Below are 20,955 nucleotides of genomic sequence, written 5' to 3'. Positions count from 1 at the left end.
AGCTCAGTGGTTTTGCCGCCTGCTGAGCAAGCACAAGGACCCGAGTTTGATCCCCGGTGCAAATAAATAAATAAATAAATAAATAAATAAATAAATAAATAAATAAATAAATAAATAAATAAAATTAAATAAAATTAAATAAAATAGAAACACACTTAACCAGGAAGGGGGTTTAGCTCAGTGGTGCCACTGCCTGCCTCGCAAGCGCAAGGTTTCAAGTTCGATCCCCAGTACCAAAAAAAAAAAAAAATACATTTAACCCACACATAGTAAGTAGGTAGGTACTATTATTATCTTCATTTTGAAGAAAAGTAATATACTCAAGGTCACACAACTAGTGAGACAAGTAAGCAGGAGTTAACCCAGGCTCCTAGACTTTAACCACTAGACTCCACTCTTTCTGAGCCAGCTCATTAGTATAAACTAGATTAACGAGTGTGGTTGTACCGTGTCCCCTCCAGAACTCAAGTGTCAACAGTATCACAGAACTAAAGAGGTGCAGTCTATGAGAGATGATCAGGCCACAACGCTCTCCCCTTCGCAGGGCACTGTGGCAGTCTTGGGCTCACCTGCTCTTCTACCTGGGAAACAGTCCTGCGTTTTCTTTCCCTTTGAATTACCCAGGCTCTCAGGTTTTCTGTTATAGTAGCACAAAATGGACTGAAACAATGAAATATTCTAAAATCTTAAAATTTAAGATTTTTCTCCTCTTTTCACTCTCGAAAATAATGCCTCGAGGGACTGGAATGTAGTCCAAGTGGTAGAGCACTTGCTTAACATGTGTGAGGCCCTGCAATCCCCACAATTATTTTAATGACATGATCTTAAAAACAAGATGAAAAATGCACGCTTTGTACAAGTGCTTAAGAATTTTAAATAACAGAAAACTGTTCAACAAAACTAAGTTCATAAACAATAAAGAATAAAACCATTTCCTCGTGGGCCGAGGATTCAGCGCAGTGGTGCTGTGCAAGGTCCCAAGTGTGATCCCCAGTACCAAAAAAAACTATTTTCTCATTCCAAATTTGGTATTCCTAAATTGACATTAATTTAAAATGAAAATTGCCTCCATAGTTCATGTAATTTAGCCTAATATCATCAAACAGAATATTCAAAACTTTGCTAAAATCTGTATATTAAACCAAGATCTTATTAATATATTTCTTTAAAACTTTTATATAAGCCATATAACTTAAGGTCAATTTGATGTTACATTCAACATAAAAGTAGTTTGATAGCACTGCCCTTAATAAAACATTCAGCTAACAAGCTGTATTCCACAGCAACTTCCTTTCTAAGTAACAAAAGTTTTTTACAGTGTGTAAAATACATACGAGGATTCTGTATCTTTACTGAAGAATCGGGATCTGGATGCTGTTTGTGTATCACCTGAGTACAAATCTGTTCTATAAGAATCTACAAAAGCAAAACAATAAAGTGCATTAATATAATCACTATATTACTGGTATTAAACAACTCTAAGTACAATACAAATCAAAATTTAGTATATAGTCCAGTATTTTCAAGCTACATACTTCATGCAGATAAATAAACAGCTTCAACATTATAATGTTATTTTTATTTAACTATAAAATGACACACCAGGGCTGGCTCATGGCTCAACGGTAAAGGACTTGCCTAGCATGCTTGAGGGCCAGGGTTCAATCCCCAGCACCAGCACGGGAAGAAACAAGGGAGGGAGGGAAGGAGGGAGGGAGGAGAGGCAGCTTCTAAAACAAGACATCAAATGGTCACTATAATGGAGAAATATTTAAACAGGGATAACTATACTGTTCAGTAATTCACAGACTGACTTATAAATACGCAGCCTTATCTCCTTTACTTAAGTAATTTCAAAGCTGTACATCGTAAGGCTGGAGATTTAGCTCAGTGGTTCCAGTGCATGATTGTGAAGCACAAGGTTCAATCCCCGGTAGCAAAAAAGAAAAAATAAAAAAATAAACTGTACATTATAAACCTAAATGGCTTCATTTTATTTAGACACTGCCAACTCAATTACACAGACATTTTATAATAAGGAATGAACAAGGGTCAATTCTAACTAAATTTGTACCTCAAAGAGGACATTATACGTGGTCATTGTGATTAGATTCGTCTGAAGCATGAGTCTCTCAGCTAGCAATGAGAACAATCCATGCCCAAGCATAACTTCAGCTTTTCTCCTACAAAAACACAGAAAGAAATCATCAAATGCACAGTTTTATTGTGTACAAGTATTTGTTATGTATGCATATAATGAAGGAAACAAAAATGTTTTTTAAATGACAAATTCCACCTCAGTTACTCTCCAATGTTCTTCAACCAAGTGATTGCAAGTGTTTAAGTAAACAAATGCTAACTACACCATGAGCATAACTAAAGTTAAAAACAAACGAGATAGGCTAGGCAAAAAACTCTCAACCAAACTCTTTAAAGCAATCATTTATTTAACTAGTGGCTACTACCTACCAGCATTGGCTAGATTCTACAGTGGGTAATTATCTAACCACAAGTACTTCAAGAGAAAAAGGAATGTGGAAGAAAATGTTTAAGAAATGATAATTTAAGGGACCAGGGATTTAGCTCAGTGGCCCCTCACCTGCCTTGCGAAGCACAAGGTCCTGAGTTCAATCCCAGGTACCAAAAAACAAAAGGGCCTGGGATGTGGCTCAGCGGCAGTCTGCCTGGCAAGCACAAGGACCTGAGTTCGATCCCCAATACCAGAAGAAAAAAAAAAAGAAAGAAAAGATAATTTAAGAAAATTAGTATTATGTAAATTTATGTACCAAAATTAACACTCCAAGCATAAATTTTAAAAACTGAAGTATCCCAATTTTTTTTTTTTTTGGTACCCGAGATCGAACTCAGGTCCTTGCACTTGCACAGCAGGCAGCGAAACCACTGAGCTAAATCCCCGGCCCTGTATCACAAATTTTAATTGCACTCTGTAGTCAACAAATGCTTCTACAAATAGCTAGATAATACATACTCTAGGCTTTGTGGACCATGCAGCCCCTGTCACACTTCAGCACTGCCCTTGTATCACAAAAATAGCCATAGATAATATTCAAATAAATTACTGCTGTTGTGTTCCAATAAAACTTTATTTGCAGGTGGTCAGCTGGATTCTTAAAGATTGCAGTTTACCATTCCACCTTAAAATTTCTCTACTCTGGGCATGAGAAACAACAGAGTATTACTGTCTGCATTCAGCTAAGGAAATAAACATGGCAGTTTCAGATTTTAAACATAACAGTTTCAGATTTTAGACACTCAAGTTACTGTCCCAGCTTTTCATGTATAATGCAAATGATGAGGCAAGTCACTGAAATAAAATCTTCATAATTTCTAAAATTCAACATATCCAAACTAATCCTCATAATAAACCCAAAATTATGAGTAACTTAGATAATATTCACATTAGAAACTATATACTATTATTCAATTTTATTTATACTGGGATTAAATACACACAGTACTTTATAAATTTTAAATATTTTTTCTTTTTTTTGGTACTGGGAATTCAAACTCAGGGACACATGCTTGCCAGGCAAGGCATTCCACTGCTGAGCTACATTCCCGGCACTATAAATAAAATAATTTTTAAATGTCCCCAGTGCCACAAAAAGGCATAGAGAGAAGGAGAGAGCAACACAACTAAGAGGACCACAGAACAGAAGTGGTATTCCAAACGTTTATAAAATAAATAAAAACTGATACATTTTAGATTTCATGTACTTACTTTGGAGCCAGATGTTTTAAAAAATAGCCCAATGCCTTGAGAGCTTGAACTCTGATTCCTTCACTTTTTGATGCCAGAAGTTTGTAGATAACACTAAAAAAATAAAAATTTAAAACAAACTATTGTGAGTATAATTTCAAAAGTAAAGATTTAGCACACATGTATTTTTCATTATAAGCTTAACTTAATATATATGTGAATTTAATATGTATTTCTGACATTTAAAAATTTGCCTATCTCTGACTACTTATAGTTCATTTTAGTGAAAACCAATAAATGAGAATAGACTGAAATGCAGAAACTTTGGTAACTTTTCCATGCACATACGCAGAAAGCTGTTTTCAGACACTTTTTTTCTCTGCAACTGGCTTATCAATGTCCTTTGGAAGTTACCAACTTACTTAAGTCAGGATAAGTAAACCATTATTTAATGGGAGCATATATTTAAATTTTTAAATAATTATCACCGTGGAAAACAAGGAACAGGCTTGAAATGAATGATAATCACAAGCCATTAGTGACTTAAGGGGAGCCTGTCTCAAAAACAATTTTTTTTTACAGAGGAGCTGGAAATGCAACTCAGTGTAAAGGTCCTGGGTAACAGCAAAAACAAACAAACAAAATACCCTGTAATACCTCAGTGAAACTCCATGCAGTTTGTTTTATTCTGATCCTATGTTTAAAGAAATATATATAGATATGCCATACATATTTTAATTGGTATGTACACTATGAAATTTTCAATAAAGAAAATAAAATTCAGGTAATAAATACATTCAAAGGACAGCCTAAATATTGATATTATTTCAATCTCTTCACAGATATTTAAAAATATGATAAAATCATTAAACTGGAGTCAAAATAAAAATTCTGAATTTGATTAAATCGCCAGCCATAATTTATAAATGCTACTGACCAATACAGTTTGCCATTCTTATATTATCTTACACCAGCAAGACTATTTTCTCTCCAATTTTCCAATCCCCTCCATTTAAGACTATGTTGATATGCCATTTGATCTTGAGTTAATAAGCTTCACTAAAGAGTTAATAGGTAAACTTCACTAAATCCACCTCAGCTCTTATCATTTTGGCCTTTTAAAATTACGGTCATATATACTAATTACCAGTGCAACCATAAACAGGCACTGAAATTTCACACTGATGGCCAGTCTGGCCATTGGCTAGTTCTCTCTCCCTCTCTCTGTCTCTCCTCCATTTCTCTATCTCCCATCACCCCTCTGTGTGTGTGAGTGTGTGTGTGTGCATAGATGTATACTAGGGGTCCTCTACCAATGAACTACATCTCCCACACTTCCTATTTCTTACTTTTAGACAGGGTCTCACTAAAGTTACCCAGACTGGGCTCAAACTTTTCATCCGAATGTCTCAATCTCCCAAGTAGCTAGGATTAGAACTGCACACCAATGAACCTGGCTCCTCTCTCTTTATAAATAATAAAAAGAAATAAAAAACACCATTTAAAAACGTAAAACTAAATTTGTAGACCCAAGGAATACTTCTTTTTTTTTTTTTTTGGTACTGGGGATCGAACTTGGGACCTTGTGCTTTCGAGGCAGGCAGTGGAACCACTGAGCTAAATCCCCAGCCCCCAAGGAATACTTCAAAGAACTCCAATCAGATAAAGGAAGTATCTATCCTTTGCAGGCAATTTTTAATCTTCACAGTTAATGTAAATTTTTAATAAATCTCATTACTCATTTTTTAAAGTACACTTCATTAAAATGAAATTAATTTTCCACTTTTCTAAACATTAGTCACTGTGAGAAATTTTTTATTTGTTCACAGTAATAAAAAAATTGAGAAAGTAGCAAAAATTAAAACATTATAAAAGCAAAAGAGGGAATAATGTCCAATAATGCCATCACTGAAGTCAGCATTTTCCTTCAGAAAAAAAAAAGATAAAAATGCAAGTGAATAAAATTTTCAGATGCATAAACCTCAGGGCAATTGAAAATGACTGAAAAAAAGACCAAGGCTGCAGTCGCAACTCAGGGTGAGCAGCACAACTGTCAGAAAGTTAGCAGGTTGCTGCTAAAAATGAAAGGGCCGTTCAAGGGTTGTAATAACTTCTCCCCCTCACCTTAATTGTTTAGGAAAGTACATATATACAAAGGAGCTCTGAGTAGCTAACTGAAAAGAGGAAGGCAAATGAGACTGGAGAAGCAAGTACAACTCCAACACAATCCCTAAATGTACGGCGATCAGTCAGCACAGGATGCGGACCTTATGGGTTGAAAGAATTCAATCCCAAATTCTATGTAAACCCTTAGAGTGCTGTATTGTACACAAAGGTAAAAATACTGAGTAGAGCAAAATCACAAGCAGCAAACCATGAGCAGACCACGAAGAAGACAGACTGCCACTCAGACAAGGGCAGGTTTTTAAAAACCAAACAAAAACCGGGACCAGGGATTTAGCTCAGTGGTTCCGCCACCTGCCTCACAAGCACAAGGTCCCGAGTTTGATCCCCAGAACCAAAAAAATCAAATGAACAAAAACCAACAACCATGGGAAAACAGGAATTCACAGTGGTTCCAACACTTACCAAGAATGCCTAATTTAATATTACTATACAAAATTATTATATGTGCAAGGATACAAAAAAAATATAACCCATAGTCAGGACAAGCAATAGAATCAAAATGACTTTTAAGGTCCAAATGTTACATTTAGCAAAGATTTCAAAGGACATGTAATAAATATTTTCAACCAATTTTAAAATTCTATGAAAAAATGATTAAAACAGATTAACCGTGAGCTAAAAATTGGGGTATGGAAAAGAGAAATTATACAAAGAAACAAATGGAAATTCAAGAGATGGAAAGTACAAAGGGAGAAAATAAGGAATTCATTTAGAGATGCTCACCAGCAGACTTTGGTAGCATAATGAAGATTCTGTGAGTCTGAAGAAAGACCAATAGAAATTATCCATTCTTAAAAACAGAGAAGAAACAGATGGAAGGCAAATTAACCAACTCTGAGACAACAGACAATGCATCATAACAACAGGTGTAATGGGAGTGCCAAAAAAAGATATCTAAAGAAATTATGGACAAAAACTCCCAAAATTTGATGAAGAAAAACATTTACTACAGATACAAGAACTCAATAAGCCAAGAAATGATCATAAAATGAATCACAATTGAAAAAAAAAAACATAGTTGAACTGCTGAAAGGCAAAGAAAAAAACTGTAATAGAGAAAACTTGACTCAAATCACACGGGACAGCAACAATGCAATCCATGGCTATCATCTCATCAGAAACAACAGAGCCCAAAAGTCAGTCAGTGGGATGACAGTCGAGTGCTAATAGAAAAAAAATTATGAATTTAGATTTTATGTTCAGTATAATGAAGACAAATGAAATTATTCCCAGGGGAAGAGAGACAAAGAAAATTCATTGCTACAGGCATGCATACCTTAGGAAAATAAAGACAGCCAAGACAAAAGAAGATACTTCTGTAAACCCATCAATAAAAAATAATTTTTAGGGCCAGGGATTTAGCTCAGCGGTTCCACTGCCTGCCTCACGAGTGGAAGGACCCAAGTTCAATCCAAAAAAATAATAATAATAATAATTTTTTTAAAATATTAAAATCAACAGGTGGATTCTGATTTTGCCAAATAAAATACTGTTTGGCAAATAAATCCTCTCTGCCTTGACTATTAAAACTAAAACTATGAGGAAAATATTCTGTTGCTAAAGCAAGAAGGCAGCTATGGACAATACTGAAAAGAATGGAAGTGGCTGTGCCCCAACAAACTTTTATTTTTAAAAACAGACCACTACAGAGGAGTCAACAAAAGAAAGCAACAAAAGAGAAAAGAACATGATCAAGAGCAGTGGTGGACAGTCAGCCATAGCATGAAGGAGGCCCTGTCCACTACTGGAAGTCACAAAGGAAGAAAGGACGGTGAAGTGCACTTTAGGAGAAGAGAGATGAAGCTGAAATAATTCCCTCCTCACAGGTGTAATGCTGTAGATGAGGCTATTGCTGCTGAGAACTGTACGAAAAAGCTGAAAAATTCTGGAATTTTTTTAAATTAAAAAAAAGAAGGCCTAACAATGCTAAAAGTATAGCTTTCTGTAAGGTCATGAATTCATAACAGCTTCAACATGGCGAGGCACATGAATTCTATCCCCACCAGCTGACAGTGTCTTCCCAGATGATCTACGGTTAGAATCCCTAAGAGCAGGTGTAACAGGACAAAGGCAGAGGGGAGTTTTCCTTAGAAACTATCTCTGGCATATCAGCCAAACTGAGAAGGAAGTGAACGACCAACGCCAGGAGTAGTATGACAGGATGGTGTAAGTACAGCAAGATTGTGGGGAAAATGGCATTTAGGAGACTGAAGAACTTCACAATGGGCAGTACTAGAAAAACGAGAAAAAGAACTAAAACATCTGTGTAACCAACTCCCTATCAGGAATGTGATCATCATGTACTACAAATATGTACTAAAAAATAAAAATTGAGAAAAAAGAAAAAATGAAAATGAAAAAAATAAATGGTTGTAATATGCAAGACCACAATTTAAGATTTCTGATGTGGAAACATTCTGACACTGAAAAGGTGTAGGCTTTTGAAATAGGAACAGATAAAATAAAGAGAATGGCAGTAAGGATCACTAAAGTTAAAGAATTGAAAAACTGAAAGATGAGGATATTTGCTAAAAGGAATTAGACAAAGCAACAATGGAATTACTGAGACCTAAGGAAACTGAGATAAGGCTGTGAAGCAAGAGCTTGCACTAAGACTAAACACATAGAGGATAGACTTTTTTTGGTGAGGCTGTCGACAGAATAATTTGTCTCACTAGTATTTAAATGTGTATCTTCCTACCTTGCAACTATTTTTAAATTAAAAATCAGTGAAGTCTTATACTAACAAAATACACTAAGACATATCCATACAAATACTAAGAAAATAGCTATGAAATTATGTACTTTGACACCAAAAAAAAAAAAAAAACCAACCAAAACTTCTAAGTCTTCACATAAACCTTTTAACTTCCTCTGATAATACATATGAAATTTGTACAAAAGAGCAGAGCGTGGTCGCCCAGGCCTGTAATCCCAGGACTTGTGAGGCTGTGGCAGGAGGACCACTGTAAGTTAGCAGTCGGCCTGGGCTATATAGTGAGTTTAAGACCAGCCTGGACTATACAGCAAGACCCTGTCTCAAAAAAAATAAAAGAAAGAAATTTGTACAAAAGAAAATAAATCACAAGTATTTACAATCCTACTTTGTTTTGTGTTAAGATGTCTACTGAGAATAAAAAAGGTCTGACCAAAGAAAGATTTCAAACTCAGAATAAGCCTAGATGCTTATTAAAAACATCCATTCTTTCCAGGTTCTAGAAAAATATAAATATTATCTTACTTAAATGTAAACAATAAATCTAGAAGCCCTATTAAAAACTAGCAGTGACAGCGACCAGGACCAAAGACAAACACTGGGGAGCCACAGACTTGCTGCCTTCACTTAAGTCTAGTGACTTGTATTTTGATGGGGGAGGGGGGAGCATGCTAAATATCTATATTAAGATAAGAACTTTCATACAGAACAGAGTAATATGGTAGCACATTAAAACCACTGATTAAAGAAGAGTGAACAGCTGGTTAAACACTTCTCTTTATTCAAGAAAACCTCAGTAGATACTTAGTACCGTTTTGCTTTGAAATCCTGAACTACATAGCCAACATACACATACAATTCTTTCATATGTTCTAACACTGCCACACTGGGATGGCTAAATTTGAGGATGGAGCCTCTAAGAAAGTAAGTAAGGGGAAAAAAGAAAGTAATTAAGGCTAAAAAACGTCATACAGGTGGGGTCCTAATCCCATAGGATTAGTGTCTTTATAAGAAGAAATACCAAGAGCTCGACACCCTCTTTCTGCCATGTGAGAACCCAGAGGAGGATGTCTGCAACCCAAGGGGACAGCTTCATCAAATACCTACCATGCTGGCACCTGATCTTGGATTCCAGTCTCCAAAAGTGTGAGAAAGTAAATTACACCACCAAATCTACTGTTTTTAGCTAAGACAGCCTGAGCAAGCTAATAAAGTGATGATTTGGAATTGGGCAGCAGGAGTGATATTTTAAAGGGAAAACAGAGGTTTCTGGGATTACAATTAAATACTGCTGTCCTAGGACCTAAAGAGAACTCTGCTAAAGAAGTCAGTAATGTGGGAGCTTTAAAGCACCACTCACCACACAAAACACTGGAAAAAGCTGTGACTTCATTAATTAAGTAGCAAGAAGTAATAACATATCCTCTATAGTTTCAGATTCAGTCAAAAACCGTAACACATGAAATAAGGGGATCTTAAGCTTTAAATAATTGCATGATATAAACACATTTCATAATGTAAGATCAAGTAACACTTATGTTTAACATTATTTCCACACTAATCCCTTGTACCTAATAAAATTAAAACTCTTGATACATTAACTCTTACCGTAACCCATTCCGTTGGTCAAAAGCAGAAATCATAGAGTCAGGATGTTCTGACATTAATGCAACAAGCAGCTGTAGAACATCCATTAGATTGTCATCCTGTAATTATTTTAGATATTCAAAAATAAGAATGAGGAAATATCTTATTTGAATACGAATATTTCTGAAATAAAAATTTCAACTTTAGGAAAATAAGCAGATATATCTAAAATATACTTGAACAACTACTTTTTAATATATACAATCATCTGTATAACTCAAAATACACATTACTAAATAAATACATTCTAAATAAAACCAATAAAATGCCTTTTAATGCCGTACTGAATCAAGATATCCCTATACCATAGTTTACATAAGAGCAAATCTGATTCGAGAAGTGTCTTATTTTTTGTTTTTAGGGGGAGTTTTTTTAAAGGAAGGCTTATACACCAAGAACTTGGAGAAACAGAGGAACCTTGTTCTTTTTATCACAGCAAGACGGTTAAGAGTCTATCTGCTAATAAATATTATACATCTGGTGACAGTGGTACTGGCAACAGGTTATGACTTAATTTTCTAAACTTATTTAACTTGAAATATTTGGTTCACCGTGTCTCTCACAAAACTAGTGGTACAAAAACCTTTTGGGGAAATGGTAATAGGACAGTTCTTACATATTACCTGCTGGCAGTGTAAAAAAGGAAAATGATCCATAAATGTTTATTGAGTCAACATTGCACTAGATGCAGTACAATTTGGTGACATTCACAGAACATGAGCACAGAAGCTTTTATGAGTTCTGAACTCCAAAAATTTTCATGAAAATCCTTCACAGCCATTGTTAGGTATTTCATTATGTGTGCATACCATTAGGGCTAGCTTGAGCAATACTGACCCAAAATATGAGGGAAGTAGCTAACACAAATTCAAAAATTGAGTTGCCCTGACTCTGTTTTCCTTTGGTGCTTTTGAAATTTTGCCAGAAAACTATTTGTATATCTAGGTTTTGGTAAGTAAGATCTAGAGCTAGGCTACCTCTTTGGAAAATTTTATTTGGAGAACCCAAAGCATCCTTGAACTGTCAGACTGACAGAAAATGAGGGATCACTGTGACTTTTAGCTTATTTTTCATAAAGTACCTCATTTGCACTCCTAGAGTTAATAAAAGACAAAATCACACATACTAACAGATTACTTACTACATTACCAAATGCCAATTACTACATTTGGTCAGGAAAATCTAAAAAAAAGTAACAGAACTCAGTACTCAAGAGGAAAACAATCATAATTATTAATGATTTCAAGCTATGAATGATCCAATTAAGAAATTTATGCCATTCTTTTATGCCTCAATTAACAAGAATAAGTCTGATCATTACCTCTCAATTATTAATGATTAAAGAAAACACTATTCCATATTAAAGCATATTTTTCAATTCAAAAGAAATGAATTGTAATATGGGAATATAAATTATAATTTTAAATGTTATAACATGATAGTCCATCAGTTTCTAAACTTCACTTATTTAGACCCTAATTTAATGAGATTATTTAACTCAATTATGCCTGCCATATACTGCATTTTCATGATACTGAAATATTAAAGGAAAACAAAAAAAGACCAGCTATGTCACCCTATTTAATTTTCAACCTCCCTTTAACCACATAATTTAAAATTCCATCACAAATGAGTAGTTTAACTTAATATTTAAATCTGCAATATCAGTAGGAAGATTATTTGATTTTAAAATCCAATTGTTTTAGTCATTTAAAAATATGTTTTTCTGGGCCAGGGATTTAGCTCAGCGGTACCACGCCTGCCTCACAAGTGCAAGGTCCTGAGTTCAAGCCCCAGTACCGCAAAAAAACGTATTTTTCCATTTCCCAGGAAATATTCTGAAGTATGTGTTGATATGAAATCTAATATTAATACTTTTTATGGCCTTTTTCATAGTTATTCTCAGAGCCATAAGAAGGCCTATTTAGGAACCTAGATCTTAGGTAATTTAAATGGAGTTTACTAAGATCTAGTTCCTAAATAGGCACATTTATTCTAATAGATAGATAGATAGATAGATAGATAGATAGATAGATAGAATGAATGAATGAGTGAAGTCTTAACTTTCTGACTTTATAAAGGGCCCATAATGTAGCTTCAAAAAGTTAACTCCCAAAATAAGAAATTCAAATCTTACCTCATGCATAGTCAGTAAGTAATTAAGAATGGCCTGCAGTTCATCTTCCTTTACTCCAGAATCCTTCAGAAACAAAATACAAGTATACCTTATGCTAACACATGAAAACATTTTTAAAAGGGAAACTATACACACAGATCAAGTTCATCAGCTGCTATAAATATAAAAAATAGAGTATCTGGGTATGGCAGGAGGATTGAAAGTTGGAGGCCAGCCTGACCTACACTGTGAGATCAAGGCCAGCCTAGACTACATTTTAAGAACCTATCAGAAATATTCCCCCCAAAATTGATAATACAGAATATAAATTTAATATTAAACTTTAAGGAGACACTAAAGACACCTGTGTAGAAATCAAGAGATCTGACATCCATACCTGTTTTCAACACCTTATCTGAAAGCCTATTTAATAAAGCTATAGAATCCTAGAGTAGGCAAAAAATAAGTTATAAATAAAAAGTTTATAGCCATACCTACTATCCTCTAAATACAGAAGGCAACTTTTCTATTTAAAATGTAATTTGGAGAATAAAACAAACAGTTTAACTACCAAGATAAAATGTCAAGTACCTAAAACTTGTAACTGTACTGGAGAAAAACACTGCACTTTTAAATATGAGTTCAGTATGAAATTTTCCAACCTACTCCATCAGTATTTTAATCATAAAACAAAACTGCAATCTCAAAGACAGCTACCCACTAATATAGGTTCACTTGCCATCATCTTATGTGACAGCTAATAAACCATCACAATGTAAAGAATAAGAAATGGAATGATATCAGAAAATACTGAATAAAGTAGTGGCAACAAAAATATTTATATATTGCTATCTTATAAAACCAAAATGCTTTCTTTAAAAATAATATTAAATTTTACTTTACCTATAATAGATGAAAAAGGACAAAATGTGATCATTCCTAAAGGATGATATACCTACCCGGTATATTTATGCAGGAATAATACTTATCAGACAGAACGTACTGTTGGGCACACAGAGCCCCTTAAAAATCAAACCTGCTTTAGGAGCTCTGTTGACTGCTGTCTCACCAATGCCAAGAACAAATCCTAGCATTTAACAGAAACTCAGGACATACTTGCTGAACAAGAATAAATCACTTGAGATCTCTTAGGCATTTATATTACATATTACAATTACGTCATGAATCCTGCCGTAAATTATACTCATATATGTTCAATAGAATCAAAAATTAAAAATATGCAAGGAAACAAACACCTTTCAAAGAATTTTCCAATGTGTAACATTACTAACAAAGAATAAATAAACTAAGACTGTCTTTTATGTGAAATTATCATCTACAATATATAGCAGCACGCTACAGGATAATATTAACTCACCTTCATCACTAATTGCTTAATGAACATCAACAAGAATGCTCGTAGAGATAGTATTTCTTTTTGATTAGGTCGTGGTCCATCTTTTAAAAAAGACAAATATGCATTTACTATTTCAAAGACCAAAAAGCTAAGTATTAAAATTCTCATTCTCAATAGATTTTCCATTTATTTATAAGAAACATAAAGGTCAGCTTTCTAAAGAGTGACACCTTATTTTACACTTCCAAAAATGCACTTCAATCTCACAGGCAATACTAGATGTGCAAAATACGGTAAAGAAGTTTATACTTTAGACTGGATTTCAAATACATAAAGATGAAGTGACAAAATTTATAACATACATTTGTATTTTGTTCTTAAAACTACTAAAAGTATTAATAAGGTAACAGGTTTATAAAAAAAGAAAAACAGAAACTTTGAATGTTAATATTTTACATAAATTCAGTATGAAAACTACTTTTTCTACTGTTAGTCATGGTGTATGTTATTTAAGAATTCTCAAAAAACATACCCTGCCACACAGTATTGTTCATGAAGAAGGGCAACATTATGCTCACTACCTCTGACATCTCCTATGCTTGTAAAAGTGCTTGGTCACACATGGCTCACATTAAGTCAATTTTCATGTCTCAAACATGTAACTCCCAAGTAGAAAGCTTTTGAAAATAAAAACCCATTGTTCTAAGATCCTAAGTTAGGTACCTGTTTGCCTCATATATTCTACAATTTCTCCCCCACTAATCACTATTTACGGCTTAGTTCCTAGACCACCAAGGCACAAGACCACCATGACCTTGAACTGATCAATTAAAATAGAAGGAAAATTGTTTAAAATATGTTCCACATGATGATTTCTAGACAAAGAACAAGCTAAAGAGTTTGAATAGAATCATGAAGTTTGCCCAGCTCTCTCATTTAAAATACGAGACTTTCCTGAGGTCACCAATTATAATATGACAGGCAGTATATAATGTAACAAGCGCATCATGAGATCAGCATCAGAGATCTAACCTGGCTCTACAACTGCCACACCCTTGCTGGCCTAAACAAATCAAAAAACTTCTCTGTGTCCTTGCGACTTTCTGAATCACAGATACCACATCCTTTAAGAATAAAATGAGTTTATTTTGAAGGTGACATAAAAAGTACTGTACAAATGTGAAATCTGTCCCTGTAAGTCACTAAATGGCCAAAGCCTTTGGCTACAATAAACTGTATGTTGTTTGGCTCCCCAGCATCTATTTCCTAATTTCACACAGCAGCCCTTCAGTCTCGTGAAGGGGCGGAACCCATCCTCACTCTCAGACCACGATGGGGGTGGGGAAGAGAGACCTCCAACTGGACAATCAATACAATCACTCCCACAGAGAAGGGCATACGTGATAACAGCCGAGACTGAAGAACAACTACTAAATGGATAGAGACAAATGAGGTCCTGCGGCCATATTCTAAACACCTGTACCAGGTTGTACGGAAAACTGCCACTTTGTATCAGCTGATTAACTCTTTTTTGGCACAGCCAGTTTGAAGCAGATTTGGGCAAAAGTTAAAGTAACCCCTCCCATGAATTGTTTACATGAGGAATGGGTATTATCCTTTCAGTTAGTCCTGATTATCCAAGAAAACAATTACTGAAATTTTATAAGTTTGTATCCTTATTAGAGACAGATAATTCTACTTTCTGCAAGAAATCTCCATCTCGTGAAAATACTCTTTTCAATGAATCTTGTGATAATCTCAGCACCAATACCAGTAACTAATTAAAAATTTCTTCCTATTTGTAGTGACCTACAACTACCCTAGTCATATTTGCTCCCCAAACAATTTATACAAGGACAAATAGTGTTCTTCCATGACAGTAGGAACTTATTAACCTCTGGCAACTATAATTTGGAACAAACTGTTAAAATTATCAATGAGATTAAAATAAAATTTTGCCATAAATTTAGAAAAAACTGTGCAAATAATAGACTATTAATTTACAGAAAGAGACAATGTACCTAATCCTTTGGGGGTGATCCCACTTCGATCCTGAGGATTCACCGCCCAGTAGTAGTACTTCAGTGTGTGCATGATAAGCAGCACTGTTCCAACTCTCCGAATGGTATTATACATGTTCACAGTCCCGATGAATTCAGTGGACAGGTAAGTATAAAGCATCACCTGGACCTACAAAATCAAAATGAGGAGCTTAATCTAAGAAGTCCATCATCAGCATTTTCCCCCAGTCCAGTACCATCTTCAGGCTGTTTTATTTGCACCATACGTGTTCCAAAAAGTAAGATTCTCCACTAGATATAACACCCATGTCAGATAACACTACCCAGTGACACACAGCACACACAATCCTTAAAAAACCAAACCAGCTATTAGAAGGCAATACTCCCAAATATATCAAATTTTTGCAGCATTATTCCATGGAAATGACTCTGATTCCCAGTTAGCAATCAGCAATTATTTATGAACAAATGTAACTTCTTTATAAGAAACTTACTACTTATGCTGTGAAGTTATTTTTAAGAGTTCAGAGTTTTTCTTTGCTATGTACCCCACCACTACAGATTTGATTCAAAGCTTCAGTTAAATTACAGTTTGAAAATTCACCAACATCGGCCAGTGCTTACAGCAGCACAAAAATCAGGACTGCCAGTGTTGAACTCTCATGCTGAAATCGTGAACCTTCCATTGTACTGTCAGTGGATATATTTTATAAACTGAACGAACACTGTATAATCTCCCTCTGACACAGACCAAACTATACTCAGAATCATTTACAATTGAATGTTTAAGTGACATACATGGATACTGAGATCTTCCTTTTTAACCATGTAAGATTCCTCAGTGTTGTTCAGGGATTTTGTTGTTTTGTTTTGTTTTCCTGGTACTGGAGACTGAACCAAGGGCCTTTGCACTGAGCTATATCCCCGGCCCTTTATTTTTTATTTTGAGACAGGGTCTCAGTAAGTTACCTAGCCAGAACTTGAATTTGGTAATCCTCCTGTCTCAACCTCCCAGAGTGCTTGATTATAGGCATGTACCACCATGCCCAGCTAGGGATTTCTTTAAAGGCCAAAACTTAAGTAACTATCTTTCAGATGCTCTACAAATAAACAAGGCTTAATGAACTTAAAAATCAATAGTAATCCTACATGGCGGGGGCAGACTCTGAATTACTGAAAAGCAGGGCTTGGAAGACCACTGTAGTTTAGAAAACCATATAGGTGCTAAGACCCATGGATTTCCTGGAAGATAATAATTTTTTGATGCAGCTATGCTCCTTAAACGGGCAGGCCAAATCTATTTGTCACTGGAGCAATATAATACTTCCTCTGACACGGTTCCAATTCATAACTCCATTATTTGTTATTCAGCAAATATTTACATTTATCTATATGATAGTGCTATGTTATGAAAACCAATAGCACAGATTCCATCTCTCACTAGCTGAAATACAGTTGAGAGGATGAAAATTACACAGACATGTAAGCAAAAATTCAAAGATAACACAGCTACTGAAACATAATAAAGGTCTTGAGGTAACATAATTAACTAAGTAATGTTGAAAAATTAAATACTATGAATTCAGAAGCCAGAGCAACTACTGTGGGATAAGGTGAAAGAGTAAAGAAAAGCTTCACCAATCAAGCAGTACTAGGGTTTTTTGAAGACAAGTGGGATAGGCACATAAGAAAAAATTTCAAACAACGAAAATGGTGATTGAAATAAAAGGTTTCTCTAAATGTAGAACAAAGGTTCTCAGACCTAACCACATGTTAAACTTCCCATTCCCTAAAATGGAAAGCATTTAAAAACAAAACACTGATGCTTCCATCACACCCCACACTAATGAAATCAAAATCCAGGGTGAGACAGTAAGCTTCTATTTTTGTTTTTTAAAATCTCCTCTAGTTGATCCTAACAGCTACTGTGCCTGACAACAACTGCTCTAGGGAAACCTTTTGATATTCGCCTATCTACTGAGGATATCTGAGTTTCTAAACCAAAAGACAGAAAGGTGAACTGAAATGAAAGCCTAAAGGTAGATAAGGTACTACTTCATTCTGAAAACAATGAGAAACCATTAAAAGTCTGAGAGCTAAGAAATGATCTGTTGAACACTGGTATGTTAAGATCACACATCAATTCAGGCAGAAAAATGATAAATTAGGCAAAGAAATAGAAAACTGGAGAAACATAAGGAATAATACTGTAGTAAAAGAATAGTGAATAGAATTTAATAGCAACATATAGAGATGAAGGAAAGTGCAGAACTGAAGATTAAACCAAATCACAAACAAACCTTCCCTCGATCACTCATTACACAAGTATAACCCAATGACCACTTAACTTCTGTAACATCTCTCACTAGACCTGTGAAAAGAAGAATCAAGTCTTGGGCCAGGGATTTAGCTCAGTGGTTCTGCCACTTGCCTCGCAAGCACAAGGACCTGAGTTCGATCCCCGGTACCAAAAAAAAAAAGTCTGCCTTGTTCTCCAGTCTACCCACAGGGCCCAATATGAACGAATCACTTAATACTTGAGTAAACAGAGGACCACTATAGACAAGGAAATCATATTATTCCTGCTAGGTCATTAAAATAGCTGACCAGATCTAAGATAATTGAAAATTATGAATCACTGTTTGCTTGCTTTTCCAAAAGCAGAGGCTGATTCCTACATCCATACCTTCAACTTTAGTAACCAGAGGTAGATTTACTATGAAGCCAATGAGTAAGCTTTACAACCACTCATCTACGTATGTTCCTCCCAAGACTGACCCCTAGTACTGGACACATTATATTATATTCTTCTTCCTAAAAAGCTCCCTCCCATCCTGGCATATTATATGACTTTCAAGCCCCACAAATTCTGAGTCTGCCTTTTGTTATAACTGCCTTTATAATAAAGTAAAAGTAAAAGCCCTCACAGATATACAAAGCAGACGACTGAAACAGAAGGAAATTTTAATAGTATCAAATCAATCGCAAATTCTAAAAAGGCAATTAAGAAAAGTTATTAAAAAGTAGAAGGTAAGAAACAGGAACCTAAAGAAATCATGATGAAATTTTAAAAATATTTTCCTACAACTAAGTGTCTAATAAGAGGTTTCCTGACCACATCAAAAGAGACTCGATGCCTTACAGATATGCTGATTACTAAGACAAAAAAGTGTCTAGTAAAAGGTTTTGAAAGTAACTTGAAACAATCCTGAAAAGAAATAAGACTGAAGGTCAAGAAAGAGAAAGAGGTCAAATTTAACCTCAAGATAAAAAGCTACAACCTCCAGCTGCCTCCTCTGATTACTTCCAAATGGCAATAAGACTCAGCAGCTGTTTTTCCTCTTTAACATTTGAAAACACCAGCTGAAAATAAGATATTATGACTCTAGAAAAGTAAGATGTCTGCAGCCATTTTTTTCTGTCAACCAGAGTAAGTACATGCATTCCAACCTAAACAGCGATAGACACTGCAAGTAAGTACATGCAAAGAGACAAGGGAGGAGAAAGTGATCAGTTTGAAATAACATCGCAAATAAAACAGATATAATTAATAAGTCACTCTATTTCAAGTTCTGCTTAATGTAACCACCAAATTTTAGTACAATTTAATATACGATCAGGATTTATTAAGCATTTTGTTCATATACTTTACAACAAATTCATTTACATTCACATAGAAGTAACTGGTCTTCAATATAATGACACTGATCATTGGAAATTTGTACCTTTACGTAATCTTTCTTACAGTTGTGAAAAATATTTGGTACAAATAGAACATGTCTTTATAATATGAACTAATGTCAAATTTTAATGATTAAACTGGACCAGTATATCATTCCTTCAGGGAAAGGGTAACATTTCAGCTAAGAGCGAAACTCAAAAGCTCATCACATTGGTAGAAGAAAAGGGAAGCTGTGACAGGAGGGACAGCTATTAAGAATGGAGCTAAGGCAGTGGTTTCACTGCCTGCTGTGCAAGCACAAGGACCCAAGTTCAATCCCCGGTACCAAAAAAGAATGGAGCTAAGGGCCAGGGATTTAGCTCATTGGTTCTGGCGCCTGCCTCACAAGCACAAGGTCCGGAATTTGAGCCCTGGTATCAAAAAAAAAAAAGAGTGGAGCTATGTCTACATATTTGCAATAAGCAGCACAGCTGCTAGGAAACATTTACACTACAACTGTCCAATTTTTATTTATATTTAATAAACAAAACCTCCCTCAAATAAAATGCTCTGATTCAACATCAAAAACAAAGACCATAGCTCTATTTTTTTGTTGTTTTTCCTTTTGGTACCGAGGATCAAGCTGCTGGGCAGGCACCACAGGCAGCAGAACCACTGAGCTAAATCCCCAGCCCCATAGCTCTATTTTTTAATAACACTGGTTTACCAAAAAAACCAAAAAAAAAAAAAACTATACACTAACTTTACACTAACTCACAAACATTTTCATGAAAAGCCAGGTACACTTTTTCAAAAAAAAGCAATCAGCTGAAACCTTATAATGACATGTAAAAGCATAAGAGAAAATACTCATTCTTTTCAAGCACAAAAGGTCGGCAAAGATAGTAAAACAAAATCTCTGTGATACCTTGGCTGGGGTGTGAATCCATATGGCAGGATTAAGGAGAATGTGGTCACACAGCTGCTTGAGTAGGGGCATCCCATCATGCAGATTGCTAAGGTATTTTGAAAATGCAAGGCAAAGTTCAAGTACTCCTCTGCTGACATGGGATTTGGAAGACTGCAAAGAAAAGTAGTTGAAAGGTCACTACTAATTCAAAGGCAAGGTAAATAAATTATAGGCTGTCAACACCAAAAAAAAGGAGGCCCACAGACTACGCTCCAAGTTAAAGACAGCACGAGGCTCTGCCATACTTCTGGGACAGAGGAATGGAGGCAAGGTAAAAGAATAAAATGTTGTTTTAAGTAACTTTCTGTGACATATTTGCAGGTAGAATTTCTTAAAAACTTAGAAGATCAAGTACATGGCCTGTAAATTATAAATTAAAATTCTAAAACACTTCTTACTTTACCTTTTCCAGACTATATCCTATGACTAAGAAGCCCTTACAAGCAAGCATCTGCTCCTGCATAGCAACTGAGTTCTTCAACAGCTCCATGACAAAAGCCAGCAAGGTTGAACTAGAGTAAGAAAAAAGACAATGGTTTGAAAAATATAATCTATTTTT

At 35.1% G+C, this 20,955-nt stretch overlaps 1 protein-coding gene across 11 annotated transcripts in view; it reads right to left on the bottom strand.

Annotated features, from left to right (window-relative positions):
* The window catches only part of Lrba (LPS responsive beige-like anchor protein), a 711,450-nt gene that overhangs the window by 532,618 nt on the left and 157,877 nt on the right, over nt 1-20,955 (bottom strand). For 9 of the 11 annotated variants that reach the window (XM_087205721.1, XM_087205722.1, XM_013067217.3 and 6 more), the window contains 9 exons: nt 20,800-20,908; nt 20,355-20,507; nt 15,766-15,934; nt 13,766-13,845; nt 12,409-12,471; nt 10,233-10,330; nt 3,743-3,835; nt 2,075-2,183; nt 1,335-1,416 (listed from right to left, as the gene is read on the bottom strand). The exons of the other annotated variants lie outside the window; for them this stretch is intronic. In XM_087205721.1, the coding sequence (XP_087061847.1) occupies nt 1,335-1,416; nt 2,075-2,183; nt 3,743-3,835; nt 10,233-10,330; nt 12,409-12,471; nt 13,766-13,845; nt 15,766-15,934; nt 20,355-20,507; nt 20,800-20,908 (956 nt within the window). The remainder of the gene's footprint in view (nt 1-1,334; nt 1,417-2,074; nt 2,184-3,742; nt 3,836-10,232; nt 10,331-12,408; nt 12,472-13,765; nt 13,846-15,765; nt 15,935-20,354; nt 20,508-20,799; nt 20,909-20,955) is intronic. 11 annotated transcript variants of the gene reach the window in all.

The sequence above is a fragment of the Heterocephalus glaber genome, unplaced genomic scaffold (genome assembly GCF_053883595.1).
Source record: "Heterocephalus glaber isolate CG9 unplaced genomic scaffold, H.glaber_assembly_v1.0 deba00000613, whole genome shotgun sequence".
NCBI lineage: Eukaryota > Metazoa > Chordata > Mammalia > Rodentia > Bathyergidae > Heterocephalus > Heterocephalus glaber.
The sequence above is the reverse complement of the archived record's forward strand: the minus strand, read 5'-3'. Positions and strand labels throughout refer to the sequence as shown.